The sequence below is a fragment of the Mirounga angustirostris genome, unplaced genomic scaffold (assembly GCF_029215605.1).
Source record: "Mirounga angustirostris isolate CCGP_5_RB_7025 unplaced genomic scaffold, mMirAng1.0.hap1 SCAF_3, whole genome shotgun sequence".
Classification (NCBI taxonomy): Eukaryota; Metazoa; Chordata; class Mammalia; order Carnivora; family Phocidae; genus Mirounga; species Mirounga angustirostris.
Genome location: NW_026991711.1, coordinates 426,800 through 443,294, shown reverse-complemented (window position 1 = coordinate 443,294; position 16,495 = coordinate 426,800). Strand labels below are relative to the sequence as shown.

Sequence of the window (16,495 nt, the reverse complement as noted above, 5' to 3'; positions counted from 1 at the left end):
AAGCCAGGATGAGCTCTGGACGGCACATGGTCACCGGAACCACGCCGACCAGGGTTGGCCTTGCCTTTGCAGTGACAGGCAGAGGGGATCCCAGGGCTGCCCACGGGCTGGCCAGCCCCCCAGTTACCACAGCACGGGCAGAGATGCCAGGGACACTTTGCAAAGACGCCCTCAGATGTGTTTCCAGAAAGTCATGTTCTGGTAAAGATGTGGTTTAAAAAGACTCACAACTCCTTTAAAAGAAAAGTCCTGGTCAGAGCGAGTTTGTTATTTCAGCTCATGTGACGGTTGTGAGGGCGCCACTGAGGCAGATGTGATGGAGGCCAGTGCTGGTCAGGGTGGGGGCACCCCGCCACCCTCATGTCTTTGTGTGGCTTTCAGTCACCGACGGGTAACGCCCAGACAGGGAAGGCCGGCGAGGAGGGGCGCCCTGACAAAGCCCCCGCAGCCGAGGGCAGGCAGGCAGTGGTATCTTCTGGGTTTAGAGGGACAAAGCTGCCCCAGACTTTGTCACAAAGGGAACGGCTCTGGCTCTGAAGGAAAGATTTAGGATGGGTGCATGATGTGTCCACTCAGAAAACCAAGAATCAGACTGGAAACAATGAGGAACGGTGGGCAGAGTACCCGGTTGTTGTAAGTGGTGGCATTATCACAGCTTTCCAGAAAGCTCTATTATATTTTTCAAAACCATGACTGTTACTAGTTATTTGTCATATGCTTTAATAATGAGTTCTATTGTTGTGGAAAAGCATCACTGAGAAAAGACATGTGCACCTCCCTTCAGTTAACCACACCTACGGGAATGTGGGTTCTGAAACCACAGAGCCATAACCTGGTGACAATTTATCCTAATTTGTGAGCTAGATTTATTTGGGGTGGGGATGATGCTAATTTGGCTGCTAATCTAGGGCAGAGATGGTTAACCCTGAATAACTACAAAGCTGAGATAAATACACCTAAAACCGCTATGCTTTCTCCCAAGAGAAAGAGACATTTCCAACTGTCCTTCAAAGTTCTGACCAGAGAGGAGGACCTATGGAAATCTCCATGAGTGAAGGGCACCAAACACAGGAGCTGGCCCCCACCTGCACCACAAATTGGCCACACATAAACCGTGGCCTGAGGTTTAGGAGCTGGGTTGACTCTCATGAGCATTACCCCATGGGGATCAGACAACCAGATTTAAAACCAGGGATCAGTGACCTACAAACTTACCCTCTTTCTTTTTGACCACATAAGGAGCAAGGCCTGGCATGGGGCTGCATGAGGACTGGGGTGGGGTCAGGAGTAGGGAATAGCCAGGACCACCGGGGTTGGAAATGGGACCATTTGTCACCTGGCAATCATTTTTCTCAGGGGTTTGCTTCTGCTTTACTTAAACAGCTGAAGATAGAAGGGAGTGAGCTAAACTGCAGGCTGCTAAACTGTGAGCTGAAGCTCCCAGAGGGGAAGGACAGCATCTATCTGCCCAGTACCTGGCCTGGAGCTGACTGTTCCCCTGAATGCCCTCAGGAGCCATTGCCAAACAGGTGAATGAATGATAAATGAATGGAAGAATGAGTGAATGGGTGGATGGATGGATGGGTGGGTGGATGGATGGATGGGTGGGTGGGTGGGTGGATGGATGGATGGAAGAGTGGGTGGATGGGTGGGTGGATGGATGGATGGATGGATGGTTGGATGGATGGAAGAGTGGATGGATGGGTGGGTGGGTGGATGGATGGATGGATGAGTGGACAGATGGAAGAGTGGATGGATGGATGGATGGATGGATGGATGGATGGATGGATGGATGGAAGAGTGGGTGGTTGGGTGGGTGGATGGATGGATGGGTGGGTGGATAGATGGATGGGTGGGTGGATGGACGGGTAGGTGGGTGGATGGATGGATGGGTGGTTGAATGGATGGAAGAGTGGATGGATGGATGGATGGGTGGATAGATGGTGGATAGATGGAAGTGTGGATGGATGGGTGGGTGGGTAGATGGAAGAGTGGATGGATGAATGAATGAATAGGCAAACACAGTCCTACAATTTTCACTGACTTAGACCAAGTATTGGATTCTTAATTTTACTTATAACATAGATAAGCACACTGGGAGAAAAATCTAAATCAGTGCTCTTAGCTTGTCTATTTCAAAACTTGGAAGTATCAGTACTATGGTTCCTTAAGCTTCCAAGCTGCCAGTGCATTTTTAAAGCTTAGATCCTTCGATTAACTGCCATTTGCCCAGCTTTCCTTCTGCCGTTCACACCAAGGGCCCACCCCCCGGGGGCGATGAGCCATGGTGCACGTGAGACTCAGTTGAGTTGTCACCACTGTTGGCAAGGGTCGTCCGTGAGCGAAGCAGCCCTGTGTGGAGCTCACACCCCATCTACAGGAGAGTGCCTGGTTCCAGGAGGCTCAGCGCGCTGTCTTGGCCGAGAGCCCACCTGCTAGAGCTCATCCCCGTGCAAACAGAGTTGAGGCCTCCAACAAACGCAGCCTTCCTGTCAGACACCATTCTCCCATGCTCCTGTTCCCTGAGGGTTTATAAACACGGGAACCTATGCCCAAGGACAGGCTCCGTCCACTTTCGTCTAACGTGAGCTGAAACCACAGGACAGTGTTTCCATGAGAGGACCTCCCCTGTCTCTGCTCCTTAATTATGTTGTCACCCAGATTGTCCCTTCACTAAGAAGGGAACTGCAGAAAAGGACAATAGGTGGCTGGTGAAATCCTTGAGAATTACCATTTGTGGGCAGAACCTCCCATCAGTCTCTGCCCTGCATGACCCCTGGGACCCCAGTCTGACTGGCAGGGTCTGTGCCCCCAGGGCCCCCCTCAGGGTAAAAGTCAAGAACAGCATGGAGCTGCCCACCCTCCCCATGGGGCAGTCACCTGTGGGCTGTCAACCTGCCACCCATCTCCTCCCCTATCTCAGGACAGTCCATTCTGGAATTCCAGCTCCAGAAGCACTGATGAGCTGGGCAAGCTCACTTGCCCAGCAACCTGCCCAGCCCATAGCTCCAGAATCCCCTCCAAGGGCCATCCTGTGCACTTCTTCCCCTGGGCTTCTTCTGAGGCTTGGTGGGGTTTGTGGTGGTCTCTCTACCCGACTCAACAGTCTGAGAGCAGATCTGCCTTCCAAAAATGGGCAAAAACCACACAAGCCTAGTTGGTCAACATGTACATTTATCAAGACAGAAGCATTACCTGGGCTCAGAGTGTGGACTGAGCACAGTCAACCCTGATGTAGCTTCTGAATGGGACCACATGCTGTTGGGAAATTCTAGAACTTAGCAACTGACAGCTCGTAAATACCTTCATGTCCAAATCTCCCTTAACTCTTTGAGCCCCTCAGAGGCAAGTGAGGTCCTTGCAGGGACGCGGTGAACCAGGGGAACCGAGACCCCTTTTAGCAGTGATGCTGCGGCTCACCGTGCACACCAGTGTCCGAGATTCCTGCCCTCTGACGCGTCCGGGGACTTACAGGACGCTCGCGGCCAGCACAGTGGAGACAGGTCCGCATCAGCTGAGCGTGACTCTTATCTAGGACTTCTATCTGGGTTTGCCCAATGTGACAGCACTTAAACATCACAGTAGAACAGCGCCGCGATCTTTCAGTAAATTAAGAATGTATTACTTCCTTTAATAAATAACGGCCTGAAATTTTGCTTCCAAAAATCTTTAAACTATTTAACAAAGCTTGTATGTCACAATAACTTTGCTTATTTACATGATACAAATATAAGGCGTTTTCCATAAGAAAGGGTCAGAAAAACTGACTAATCTTTTGACCTTCGTGTTGTCTTGCTAGCAAACTTGACCTCTAAGGGAAAACTTGTCAAAGTCACGACAACTTGAATTGCTCTTACTGAGGCTTTTTCTTTCCGGCTTTTGCCCTTACTGGAGGAACTCACGACCATGGTCTCACTGTTTATACGATGGCTCTCAGAGAGATTCCCTGCTATCAGCGGGCAAGCTCAGGCCCCTTGGCCTGAATGGAGAGGCTCAATCCCCAAGGCCATCATCACGCAGTCTGTGCATGTTTCTCTAAGCATGGTTCACACAAAATCCTTCTTTCCTTTCTTTCTCCCAAATTCATCTCCTAAGTCTCCAAACCCGGTGCCTGCTTAAGCATTCCACAAGCCAGAAGGAAACATGGCACCCCTACCCTTGCTGGGCAGCTCCCCAGCCCCTGTCGAGCCCAGAGCACCTCCGGACCAGCCCTGCAAGGGGGGCAGGCCCCAGAAACACCCCACAAGGCTGCGGTGTTCCTCTTCCTTCCTCAGACACTAAAGTGCATGTTTGTTGTTAGGAATTCCTGTGGGACAAAATCCTGGGCATCATCACCCAGTGGTAGGGCTGAAAGCTGAGGCCTGCAGCTGCACACTCCCCCACAGCCCCCAAGACCATCCCCCAGTGCCCAACTCACACTGGGGCGACAAGGACAGGGGCCTGAGCCAGTGGGGTCCCAGGGAGTGGCTACAGCCCCCTGAAGAGCTGGGGTCTTGGGGCCCTTTTCATAACCAATTTCAGAATGAAACATAACCAAGTGGGAGTCACCCAGTAGCAGGCAGTGTAGACCCTTCTCACCTCTGAAGGTCAACCGCTTCATGCTGACATGCTGACCTTGGGGCCCAGGGACCTGAGTTTCCATCTGCATCCTCCCACTGAAGAGCTAACTTGCACAAGTCCCCAGGTAAATTCCCAGGCCTCAGCTTCTCGAGCACCTGGAATGAGGGCCCACCACCACATCCTACGACGCTGTGACCAACGCTATTGCAAAGCTTGTTCCTGGTTTAGGAAAGGGAAGTTTAAGTGCATCTTGGTGCCTCTCCAGAGTCACGCAAAATCATGGTGTGCTCGTGAGGTGTTTCGCTGTGCGTCTGGCACAGGAGAAGCATGGTGTGGACGCGGAGCGGCCCAGAGCCTGCAGCCACGGCAAGCGCTCGGGGCAGACCCAAGGCGATCCTTCCGTCACAAACGGCGGGTCCGCCTTGGAACCTGGGGTCCGCTGCACAGACTCACACCACTGATCCCTGACAACCGCCAACAGCAACGTCCTAACAAGTCCCTCCATCTCAGTTGGAAGCATCGTGCTAGAGAGACGTGTGTCCAAATCGGAGGGTCGCCTGGGGGCTGCACCTGAGGCCACCAGCCATGCCCGCCGTGCTGGGCGGACGCGCCGGCCCGGCCTCAGCAGCCCCCGTGCGGAGACGTGCAGCTGCAGGGGTGGCCCGCACAGGCCTGCCCCCAGGGGCTGGCTGATTCCAGCTGTGACTTCCACAGCGCTGCATGTTCCAAGAAGGGGCCCCCACAACCCGGGTCTAGATGGCAGGTTTGGGGGACAGATGCGGAAAAATGTGTGTTATTACCATGCGCACTAATACCAGGAACAATTCTCAAGTCTGAAAAATGAAGTCTGAGAAAACAAATAACAGAGTCACACATCACTATCTCATCTGAACGATACGTTCGTAATTGGTGTGATCACCTGAAGCAGGCCTGATGTGGTTCCCGAGTTCTTTTGCTTCCAACTCCTGAAAAGGGATAACACTTTCAACGAACTGTACCCTGTCAGGGCCAAAACTTAGAAGCACACACCGGGTCTGCAGGGAGCTCTTGGATGCGCATTGCCAGGCACCGAGCACTGCTGACGTCCGGCACCACCCTGAGCCCCGATAGATGCTGCATCACAGAAACAGCCCCTGCTTCCGAACTTAGGGAAGAGGAAAGAGCGGGGTGCCTGCCAGCCGTGCCGGAGCAAAGGGACGGCCTGGGAAGTGTTTGGAATGGCCTGGCCCCAGCTACTTGGGCTCTCAAGAAACAGGCCGCACCGTACTCAAACAGCATCAGATTCTTAAAAGGCTGTTTTGTTCCTAAATAACAAAGGCAGACGTTCAGTGTTTTCCAAAAATGTCTTTAATTGGTTTTCTGCAGATGCTGAGCCCACTGGCAAGGACGCGACATGCCATCCACAGGGCCTGGTCTGTGATTAGGCTGGAGAGCCCAGTGTAAGTCCCTACAGACTCCTGAGAGTAACACGAATATGGGCAACAAAGTGGGTTAGCGGGCCTGCTCGTGCTGGGCTCACCGGCCTGTCTACCAGCCTCTGAGCGAAGCAGGAACCAACTTAGACAAAGCGAGACCAGCCCCTGGGACTGGCTTCCCCAAGGCCTTCCAGGGCCGAAAGCCCAAGAAGGAGAGGGTCCAGGAGGGGAGGCCTCAGTCCACAGGGGTCGGTGGGAGCAGGAGGACCCCAAGGAAGGAGACGGGCTGGCCTGTGTAGGGTGAGGTGTGCAGGCCCACCCCAAGGTCACACAGAGAAGAGTGTGTGTGTAGCTGTGCGGGGGCGGGGGGGGGGCAAGGGGGCAGCTAGAGGCTGTGGTGGAGGCCCAGCCAGGGTGTCACCTCCCTAGCCAGGGCACCCGCACTGCAGAGGCAAGTCACTGGGGGTAACGAGGTCCCTTCTTCCTTCCTCTCTGCCCTCCTGCTGGGGCCACCCCAACGAGGGGCGACTTGAGGGAGAAGCTTTCCTCTCCATAGGGATGCCTGTCCCCAAGCTGTCCCTGAAGAAGGGGGGTCTCAGGAAGACAGGTCTCCTTGGACCAATGCTGCAGCGCTTTGAAGCTGACCCTCCGCCACCACCACCGGGTCCCCCCACACCTGAGAGACAGAGATGGACAGAGACTGGGGAGGGTGGACTCGTATGAGCTCAAGCACAGGCCAGTGGTCACACACCTACCCTCTGGCCTGTGCTTGAGTGTTGTGAATAGTTTGTAGCTCCAATTAAACGAGGTGATGGGTCAAGAACTAGGGCCTGGAATTTTTCTCGTACCACCAGGCTGCGGCTGGCTGCGAGGGCCAGACTCCCAGGCGCTGTGAGGTATAGAAATGCATCTGTGCGGCAGGTCAGGCGGGGTAAGTCTTTTGTCCAGAACCCTTTCCGGAAGCAAAGCCTGATTACCGAAGTGGCATCCGGCGTCTGGAACCCGCCTGCCTTAAAGGATTTAAGTAGAAGGTGACTCCGCTGGGCTGGCCTCCGGTGAGCTTAGGAGAATCTCAGAGACAGCTGGGGTCTTGTGTGGGAAGCTGGACTGAAGACAAGCGAAGGAGAGGGAAATGCCAGGCAGGGAGAGTAACCATGTGAGAGGAAACAGATAAGGAGGGAATCTAACTCCGCCTGAGCCCTGCAGAGGAGGTTTAGTGGTGGCAACAATGGGGAGCCTAGGACACTCCCCCGGGTCCTGAGGAGTGTGGGGGAAGACCATCTGCCCCCAGGAGGGAAGCGGGTGGGTGGCCAGGATGCCTGGGAGTCAGGAAGGCCCCCCAGGTCCCCTTCCTTTCCAGCATAGGTGTGTGATAACCCCTGGAACCAGGAAGGGGCCATTGTGCTAGGAGCTACCTGCTGTGAAGGTCACTTCCCTTCCCAGAGAGGAAGATAGGCTAGTCTGGAACAATCCAGATCAGGCAGGAACACCCAGCTTGCAGTCTGAGCTCTAGCAGAAGCCCCCAAATATCGGGAAGTACATTTGCAGCCCAGAGCTGGCTCCAGGTCTGGCTCAAGCCCACCCACCTGGGGGGCAGGGCTGAGCTCCCCCACTCCCTCCCTGGGCTCACTCACCGGTGTGCCCCAGAACCCTGGGAATGGACCAGGAGGGCAGAACTGCCTTCTCCATCAGCAGGAAATCAGCAAGAAAGCGCAGTGTTACCCCCTCCACCAAAGCCAGAGCCCCGGCTGGTGGTCATGTGTGGCTCCCACTGAGCCACTGAAGACAGGCTGGCCACTTCCAGAGTCCCCCACGGTGGTGAGGGGGACCCCTGTTCCTAGCCTGGCAGCTCCCAGCGTTCCACATGCCCAAGGGCCAAATCCAGACAACAAGGCATACGGTCTTCACTACAGTCTACACCAGAACAGGTTAAAATGAAGGGTCTGCAACCCAGCTGACCTTGAGGGAAGACACCATAGTAGCCGGGCTAACCTGGGAAACGGGTAAATGAAGGGAAAGATGCAGGCACTCCTGCAGCTAGGGGCTGGTAAGGACAGAATCCTGGATGGTTATGGATGGCTTTGCTAAGAGAGAAGTTGACAAGTCCATGCTGGGCTGGCCGTAGGGATGACAGGCCTAGGAGGCAAGGGCGGCTGTGACGTCCCAGACAGGAACGCACCCAGAGAGCACTGGATTGCGTTAAAATCATGGGATTGTGAGCATGCTTTCCTTTTCTTGCCTTTGTAGCAGACATTTGTAAATAAAGTTATCATTAAAACATAAAAGCCATTAAAACCAGAGAGGGGATTAAAGCTCTGGGAAGGACACTGTGGTTAATGCACAGTATGTCCAGGCAACAAGGGAAAGCCAGGTCAGGGCCTTGCCATCCTGGGTGAGTGCGGCCTGGTGGGCACGAGCTGGTTGGGGTGGGTGGTAGCCTCGTTGCCCCGAACTCTTGTCACCTGTAAGCCCTATTCCATGGTCTCTGTGCAGGGTCTGGGGTGGGGGAGCACCCCGCACCTGCCACACAATCCTGCAGCTGCTTGGTGGCCAGGCACACAGCCCTGCTGCTAGGCCCTCGGCAATCCTCTGCAGGGAATGACTCATGGGGCCACCAGGATTCATCATTAAAGAAACCGGAAAACAGGCCAGAGAAGATCAGCAACCCTGTTCCTTACAGCAACATTGAAACCATGCTGCTGTGAACTCGGAGGGCAGTGGCCCTGGGGAAAACAACCTTCCCAGAGCGGCCCCATGGCAACAACTTGCCCAAGGAGAACAGCTCGAGGCCGGCCATCCTGTTAAAGCTTGCTTCAGAAAGGGCCGAAAAGGGGTTGTCATGCCCATTGGTGAGAAATACAAGTAAAAATAAAAGCCTATATGGGCCACACAGAACCATCCATTTACTGCATGCAAGGTTTATTTCATCCCAGAATTCTTTAAAAGAAAAATCCCAGTAGAACCAAAAACAGCTGTGAAATCACCCTGACCTCATGGTACAAAGTCCATCCAATTTCCACACTCCCACTTTCCAAAGGCATTTGCCCTGGGACAGATACACAGGCAGGGTCCTATGGGTCCCCTCCGGCAAGATGGCAGGCTCCTGAGCAGATGCTGAGTCCACACTTGGGCTGTTCCCTGCAGTTGGCTGCCCGACGCCCCACATTCCCCAAGGACATTATTAATAGAAATGTGTCCTGAGCCAGCACAACCAGGCTCCTGGAGTCACCAGCTGCTTCGAAAGAGCACCTTGCTGAAAGGCGCCCCATGCGGGTCGCCCTGGCTGGGCCCCCGACCCCAGCCCTCCTGCCCACCCCTCCCACATATGTTCTAGTCCTATTCCTGTAGTGGTATTTTGGGACCTGCTGTAGCAAGCAGTTCCAGACTCCACATCTCTCAGTTCCTCTTTCAAGCACACGCTCCATCCCCCTCGAGGAGGATCCAGGGGCTGTGGGCAGCCCACACCTCACTTCCAATCCATGGAGTGGGGAGGGGTAGGAAGCTGTTTGGGCTTTTAAACAGTGTATTTCTTTTACATCTTAAAAACGGTAGAGGTGTTGTCTATTGTCTATCTCCTTTAAAGTGGCTGCCTTCAGGGGCGCCTGGGTGGACAGTTAGTTGGTTGAGCACCCGACGCTTGGTTTCAGCTAGGGTGGTGATTTCAGGGTCGTGAGATGGAGCCCGGGGTAGGGCTCCGGGCTCAGCTGGGAGTCTGCTTGAGATTCTCTCTCTCTCGCTCATAAATAAATCTTTAAATAAATAAATAAATAAGTGGCTGCCTCCAGAGGCCTGCTGGGGGAAGATAACTGAGGGTCTCAAGAGGACCCACCTACACATCTGCCAACAACTGCGGGAGCCCCTGGAGTCACCAGGAGGAATGGGGCTCAAGAGATGTGGCGCAGGCTTGAGGGTGGGACAGGGGACCCCTATGGCCCTGCGCGTCCTCCATGCCCAAACGGTGTTCAAGGATTCTGGATGTGAGACCTGACCGCAGCGGGGTCCCCCCGGCATGCGTGGCTCACTGCGCAGTGCGGGAAGGGAAGTCTGCGGGAGCGAGCCCGAGGCTCGGCAGCAGCGCGCACGGACCAGGTGCCCCCCGTGCGGCGCTGCGGGGACCGCGGCCCCCACGCTCCGCCCCGCGGTCCCACAGGCCCCGAACCCCAGGCGCCCGCGCGCTCACCGTCTCGGGGTCGTTCTCGAACACCTCCCGGGCCTCCTCCTGGCTGCACAGCTCCTCAATGCACTCCCGCTCCAGGTGGCCCTGCTTGGCCTCCTCGAAGACCTGGTAGGCGCGTCGCTGCCGGGGCCGCAGGAACTGCGCCGCCTCGCGCGCCCGCAGCATCACGGCTGCGCGAACGCGGCGGGAGGACGGCGCCGGGAGAGAGCGGGGACAGAGCGGGGACCGCCGTCAACCCCGCGCCGACGCGCCGTCCGCCCAGCCGCCTGCCGGGGCGCCCCCCGGCCCGGCCCGCGCCGCGACCCCGCTGGGTACTCACCGTGCGCGCCCTCGGAGGCCAGCAGCAGCAAGAGGAGCGCGGCGCCCAGGGCGGCGGCGGGCCCGGGCGGCGGCGGCATGGCGGGCCGGCCGGGGCGAGCGCGGGCGAGCGCCGGGGGACGAGGACCGGGCCGGGGCGCGCGCGCTCACAGCACCCGGCGGGCCGTGGCGGGCCGCGGGCGCCGCGGGGCGGTGGCTCGGGCCATCCCGCGCAGGCGGCTCTGAAGGTCACATCCCGGCGGCGGCGGCACCTCGCGCTCGCGGCCGGGGCGGGGCGGGGCGCGGGCAGGACCGGCCTCGGGGCCGCGCGGGGGCGGGGCGCGCCGCGAAGGCCGGAGACCCCGGGGAACGGGCCCGCGGCCGCGGCTGCTTCGCGCGGCGTCGAGCCGGGCTGCGCTGACCGGGGAGGGGGACGGCCCAGGTGCCGGCCTGAGACCCGTCCTCGCCCCCCCGTCGCCACCCCAACCCAGACCTACCGCATCGCTTTCGGATTCTTCCTTCTCGAGCACACTTCTCAAGACTTAAAACCACCAAAGGAAAGCTAAACTGGGGTCACACCCAGGCCCAGCGAGGTCCAGGCAGTGAGATGAAATTATCTCCTTTTGTAACCTGTTTCCCGTAATGATGACATTGAAAACCTTGAGGTTTCCCAGTAGATACTTAAGCTGAAAGCAACATTGTGCTAGTGCTCGTCCGGATATTTCGCAGAGTCACGGGCAAAACACACACAACCAACCACAACCAAAACATAGCAGCCCACTCGCGGGGGCCGAAGCCGGCAGGGAGCCCAGCGGCGCGGGAGAAGGGGCCTGGACGCCGCGCTCCGCAGGGCCCCGCTGGGACCTGCCCCCGCACCGCAAATGCGCCGTCATCTTATTTGTGGGCTCAACGCTGAGAGTCTAGACCTCAGCTTCTCCTCACCTTCTGTGGTGTGGGGATGAAATGTCATTGCTGTGGATTCTTTGAGGTCAAGGGTTGAAGGTGGGTTAATGAGCATTAATATGTTAAATTCGGGGAGTTGAACTTCGATGAAAGCCCTCTTCAAAGAGCATTAACACTTTAATAGGTAGGTCGTCTGCACCTGTCATCCTCAGCGGCAAAGCTCTCTCCTTGGCCAGCAAGTGATGAAAGCACCCTGCAAGGCCGTGGGCTTAGAAAGAACAGTACATTAAATTTCCTGCATGTTGTTCTTAAGGAGAAGTGCTGGTTTCAAACATCTGGGGGGGGGGGGGGGCGATACATTCTCGAGTGTGTAGTTACACAGATCTTTAATTAATTAATTGCACTTTTGTTATTTCCTAGGGTTCCCGACCCCTGGCCCATGGACAGATTTCAGGAAGTGTGTGCAATTATTTCTTATTTGTGTGTGTTTGGTGAAGAGAGTTTATAGAGTTCTTGCAATTCTCAGAGTTTGATCCCAGTAAGAGTGAGTGTCACGGCCTCTCTATGTCCCTCTGGGGGGACACTGGGTGTGGCCTCAGTGCTTCAGGTGACCATGCATTAGCATCATCCGTCCAGGAAGGGGCCTTGACCTGTTAACCTGGACCTCAAGCCCCTCCTCCCTCTTCCCCATTCACCCGTTGTACTGAGTTGGTATCTCAATAACCCCAACACCTCCCATGATGTAGAGACTTGGTTTAATAAAATGTCTTCACACTCACCTGACCATTTTGATCACTGCAGAATGCAGAAAGCAAATGCAGGGGGCAAGGGAAGTGGCTGACCCAAGCTAACTCTGTTACCAATGCAGAAAACTCCCACAAAGGCAGAAACAGAAAATAGATAAGAAACAATTTGAATAATGACTTCCAAAGCTGGAAAGAGTTGTCAGGCACTCTATTATATACCCTGAAATAACGATGATGAAGTAGAGAGCTCACCTCCACAAGAGGAAGTTAGACCCGGGGCCATAGATGCTCTGTATGGACTATCAACCCTCTGTGGTCAGAGAAGGAAAGCCAGTGGCTTCTCTAGCCAGGGACAAAATGGGATGAAAGTGTGAAGTGGGGTCAAAGTGGGGGTATAGGAAACGACGTATTTGTAGGGAAATGAAAGTTCTGCCTTCTCCCTTCCGCCATCTCATCTGTAGGTGATGATGATTTCAAGGCACTAAGACCATTCCCTTATGTATCCACTCAATAAACTGAGTTGAGTACTTGCCATTTTGTCTTAAAAGGCAGTGTGCTGGGTGCTGACCAAATCAATCATATTAGGGTTTCTTTGTTTTTAAAGCAGCTTCATTGAGGCATGGGGAAATATAAGCTGCATAAGTTTTGACATATCTATGATGATCGGGTGTATCTGTCAAACCACCCCCACGATCAAGATAAGAGCATACCCATCACTTAAAAACATTTCCTGGTGCTCTTTGGTAATTCCACCCTCCTGAGTGTCCCGGCCCCACCCTCACCTCCATTCCCAGGCAAAATCACTGGCTCACTCTATGTCACTATAGAAAAGTTTGCATTTTCTGGAATTTTACATAAAAGGAATCATACAGTATGTGCTTTTTGTCTGGCTTTTCACTAGGCATTTTTATTCTCAGATTCACCTACATTGTTGCCTGTATCAATAGTTTATTCCTTTTTTTTTTTTTTTTTTGGTAGTATTCCATTGTATGGATATGCCACAGTTTGCTTAGAACCTGCCGGCTGCTGGACATTGGCTCATTTCCAGTTATTGATTATTACCAATAAGGCGGCTGTGAGCATTTGTGTATAAGTTACTGTATGCACATAAGCTTTTATTTCTCTTGAGGAAATATGGAGGATGTGACATTGGACTAACTTTTTAAGAAACTGACAAACTTTGTCAAAGTCAATTACCATTTTATGTTTCCACCCATATTTATGTGGGGGTTTCAGTTGCTCCATATCCCACGCACACTTGCCATGGTTAGTCTTTTTAATTTTAGCCATCCTAGCAGGTCTGCAGTGGTATTCCCTTGTGACGTGAATTTGCATTTTTCTAATAACTAATGATGTTGAGCAAATTTTAACGTGCTTATTGCCATCCAAATATATTCTTTGGTGAAATGTCCATTTAAATTTTATTATCTTTTGTTTTTTACTTTGTTTTTCCAATTATTGACTTATTTTTCTGAGTTTTAAGAGTTGTTTAAATCGGGCGCCTGGGTGGCTCAGATGGTTAAGCGTCTGCCTTCGGCTCAGGTCATGATCCCAGGGTCCTGGGATCGAGTCCCGCATCGGGCTCCCTGCTCCTTGGGAGCCTGCTTCTCCCTCTGCCTCTCTCTCTCTCTCTCTCTGTCTCTCGTGAATAAATAAATAAAAAATCTTAAAAAAAAAAAAAAGAGTTGTTTAAATCTTCTGGACACAAGTCCTGTGTCAGACTGTGATTTGCAAACATTTATTCCAGTCTGTGACTTGGTTTTTCATTCTATTAAACAATGAAACTCTGCTCTTTCTCTTCTTAATTTTGAAGTACAGTTTATTATTATTATTTTTGATGAATTCTGCTTTTCAAATTATATTTTCCTAACCCAAGGTCACAAATATTTTCTTCCAGAAGTTTTATAGATTTACGTTTTACATTTAAAACTATCATCCACTTTGAATTCATTCCCACATATTTCACATTTTTCCATCCTATTGTAAATGGAATTTTACAATTTCAATTTCTGATTGTTTAAATATTTGCTTTTTGTATATTTATCTTTTATCCTACAACTTTGCTTAACTAAACTATTAGTTTCAGTGTTTTTAGGTAGATTCAATAGAATTTTTTACATAGATGATCATGTTGTCTGTAAATATAGCAAATCTTCTTTCAAATCTGGGTGCTTTTTACTTCTTTTCTTGCCTTATTGACTGTCTAGCAACCTCCACTACAATGTTGACTAGAAATGGTGACAGTGAATCCTGATGCTAGGTGGAAACAATTCAGTCTTTCACCATTAAGTATGATGTTAGCTGTAGGATTTTCATAGATGCTTTTCATCAAGATGAGCTTCCATTTCTAGTTTTCTGAGTTTTTTTCGTTAGAAATGGATATTGGAAAAAAAATTTAAAAAATAAAAAGAAAGAAATGGATATTGGATTTTGTCAAATGCTTTTTCTGCATCTGTTGAAACAATCGTATTTTTTTTTCTTTTTTCACTCATTAATATGTGAATTACCTTGATTGATTTTCCAATGTCAAGTCAACCTTGCATCCCTGGGAAGAACCTCACCTGGTTATGATGTATTAGTTAATATTTGAGAGTTTATAAGAGTATTTTCTTTCTTTTTTTTAAAAGATTTTATTAATTTATTTGACAGAGAGAGAGAGAGAGAGCACAGGCAGGGGAAGTGGCAGGCAGAGGGAGAGGGAGAAGCAGGCTCCCCGCTGAGCAGGGAGCCCGATGCGGGATTCCCTCCCAGGACCTGAGCTGAAGGCAGATGCTTAACTGACTGAGCCACCCAGGCATCCCAAGAGTATTTTCTTGTCTTGTCTTGTCTTTATCTGGTTTGTGCCCAAGAAAGCCTGGCCTCATAGAATGAGTTGTTAAGTGCTTCCTCCTATTCAGTTTAATGGAAGAGTTTGTGAAGAATTTGTGTTATTTATTCCGTAAATGATTGACGAAGTTTATCAGTAATGCCATGCATACCTGGAATTTTCTTTGTGGGAAGGTATAAATTCAATTTCTTTCACAGATATAAGGTTATTTGGATTATCTGTTTCTTCATGAGTGAGCTTTGGTAGTTTGTGCCTTTGAAGACATTTGCTATTTCATCTAAGTGATTGAATATATTGGCATAAAGTTACTCATAATATTCCTTTAATATTTGCAGATCTGTAGTGATGACACCTCTCTCATTCTCAATATTGATAATTTGTGTCTTTTCTCTTTTTGTCTGCATCATTCTGGCTAGAGAGGCAACAATTGTTGCCTCTCAAATAACCAGCTTTTGGTTTAATGTTATTTCCCTATTATTTTTCTGTTTTCCATTTTATCATTGTGCAACCTAATTTTTATCATTTTCTTTCTTCTGTTTACACTGCATTTCATTTTCTTTTCTTTATCTAGTTTAAGATAGAAGCTGAGGTCATCAACTTGAAATTTTACATCTTTCTAATACAAATCTTCCTCAACTTGTAATGGGATTATATCCTGGTAAACCCAGCATACATTGAAAATATCATAAGTTAAAAATGCATGCAATGCACCTAACCTGTTGAACGTCATAGCTGAGTCTGGCCCACCTTCGTCTCCTTGTGATGATCAGCTGAAGACCTGAGGGGTCTCTGCAGGTCTCTCTGCACAGCCCTCTCCTTCCTTGGCAGTTGGCGGCTCCACATGGGCGGCTTCTCCATGCCCAGCAACCTCACCTCTCTGTCTAGCCAGTGACCTTGGCAATCCCAGGGCCCACCTCATTTATTTCCTGTCCCTTAGGGTTCACTCCTTTGTTATCTAATTACTAGTGTATCAAAAACTGTTATTTCATATATTTGTCTGGTTGTTCAGTTGTCCCAGGCAGGAAGGTAAATCTGGTCTCTGTTACTCTATCTTGTCCAGAAGCAGAAGTACCCAGGCATATTTTAATGTTTTTTTTTTCTTTAAAGTATGTTTTGCAACCCACTGATTTAGTGGGTTTTTAAAAAGATTTAATTAATTAATTAATTAATTAATTATAGAGAGAGCAAGAGCAGGGGAAGGGGCAGAGGGAGAGGGAGAGAGAGCATCCTAAGCAGACTCCCTGCTGAGCGTGGAGCCCAGCATGAGGCTTGACCCCACGACCCCGAGACCACGACCCAAGCTGAAATAAAGAGTTGGATGCCCAACTGACTAAGCCACCCAGGCACCCCCAGTGGGTTCTTAATTTAACAAAATTTAGTGTTTTGTTAACCAGTGGTTTTTAATGATGCAGAGTTTTATTGGATATGAGTTCTTTATTTCTACAATACCTGTTTTTGTGAGTGTGGACTGGATCATGATGTAAAATATATTTATTACTGAGGCCTGTGGTCAAAAAGTTTGCAAAACACTACTTACCGTAGTGAATGAAGGTGGTCAGACCTCATTAGG

General features: G+C 51.3%; 1 protein-coding gene across 2 annotated transcripts in view; it reads right to left on the bottom strand.

Moving 5' to 3' along the window:
* The window catches only part of GAS6 (growth arrest specific 6), a 34,853-nt gene extending 24,204 nt beyond the window's left edge, over window positions 1-10,649 (bottom strand). Inside the window, exons 1-2 of one of the 2 annotated variants that reach the window (XM_064585865.1) lie at window positions 10,472-10,649; window positions 10,156-10,322 (exon numbers count right to left, since the gene is read on the bottom strand). In XM_064585865.1, coding sequence (XP_064441935.1) covers window positions 10,156-10,322; window positions 10,472-10,550 — 246 coding nt within the window. In that variant the 5' untranslated portion in view covers window positions 10,551-10,649. The remainder of the gene's footprint in view (window positions 1-10,155; window positions 10,323-10,471) is intronic. The other variant, XM_045869768.3, reaches the window with a different exon arrangement.
* Between the last annotated feature and the right edge of the window lie 5,846 nt (window positions 10,650-16,495).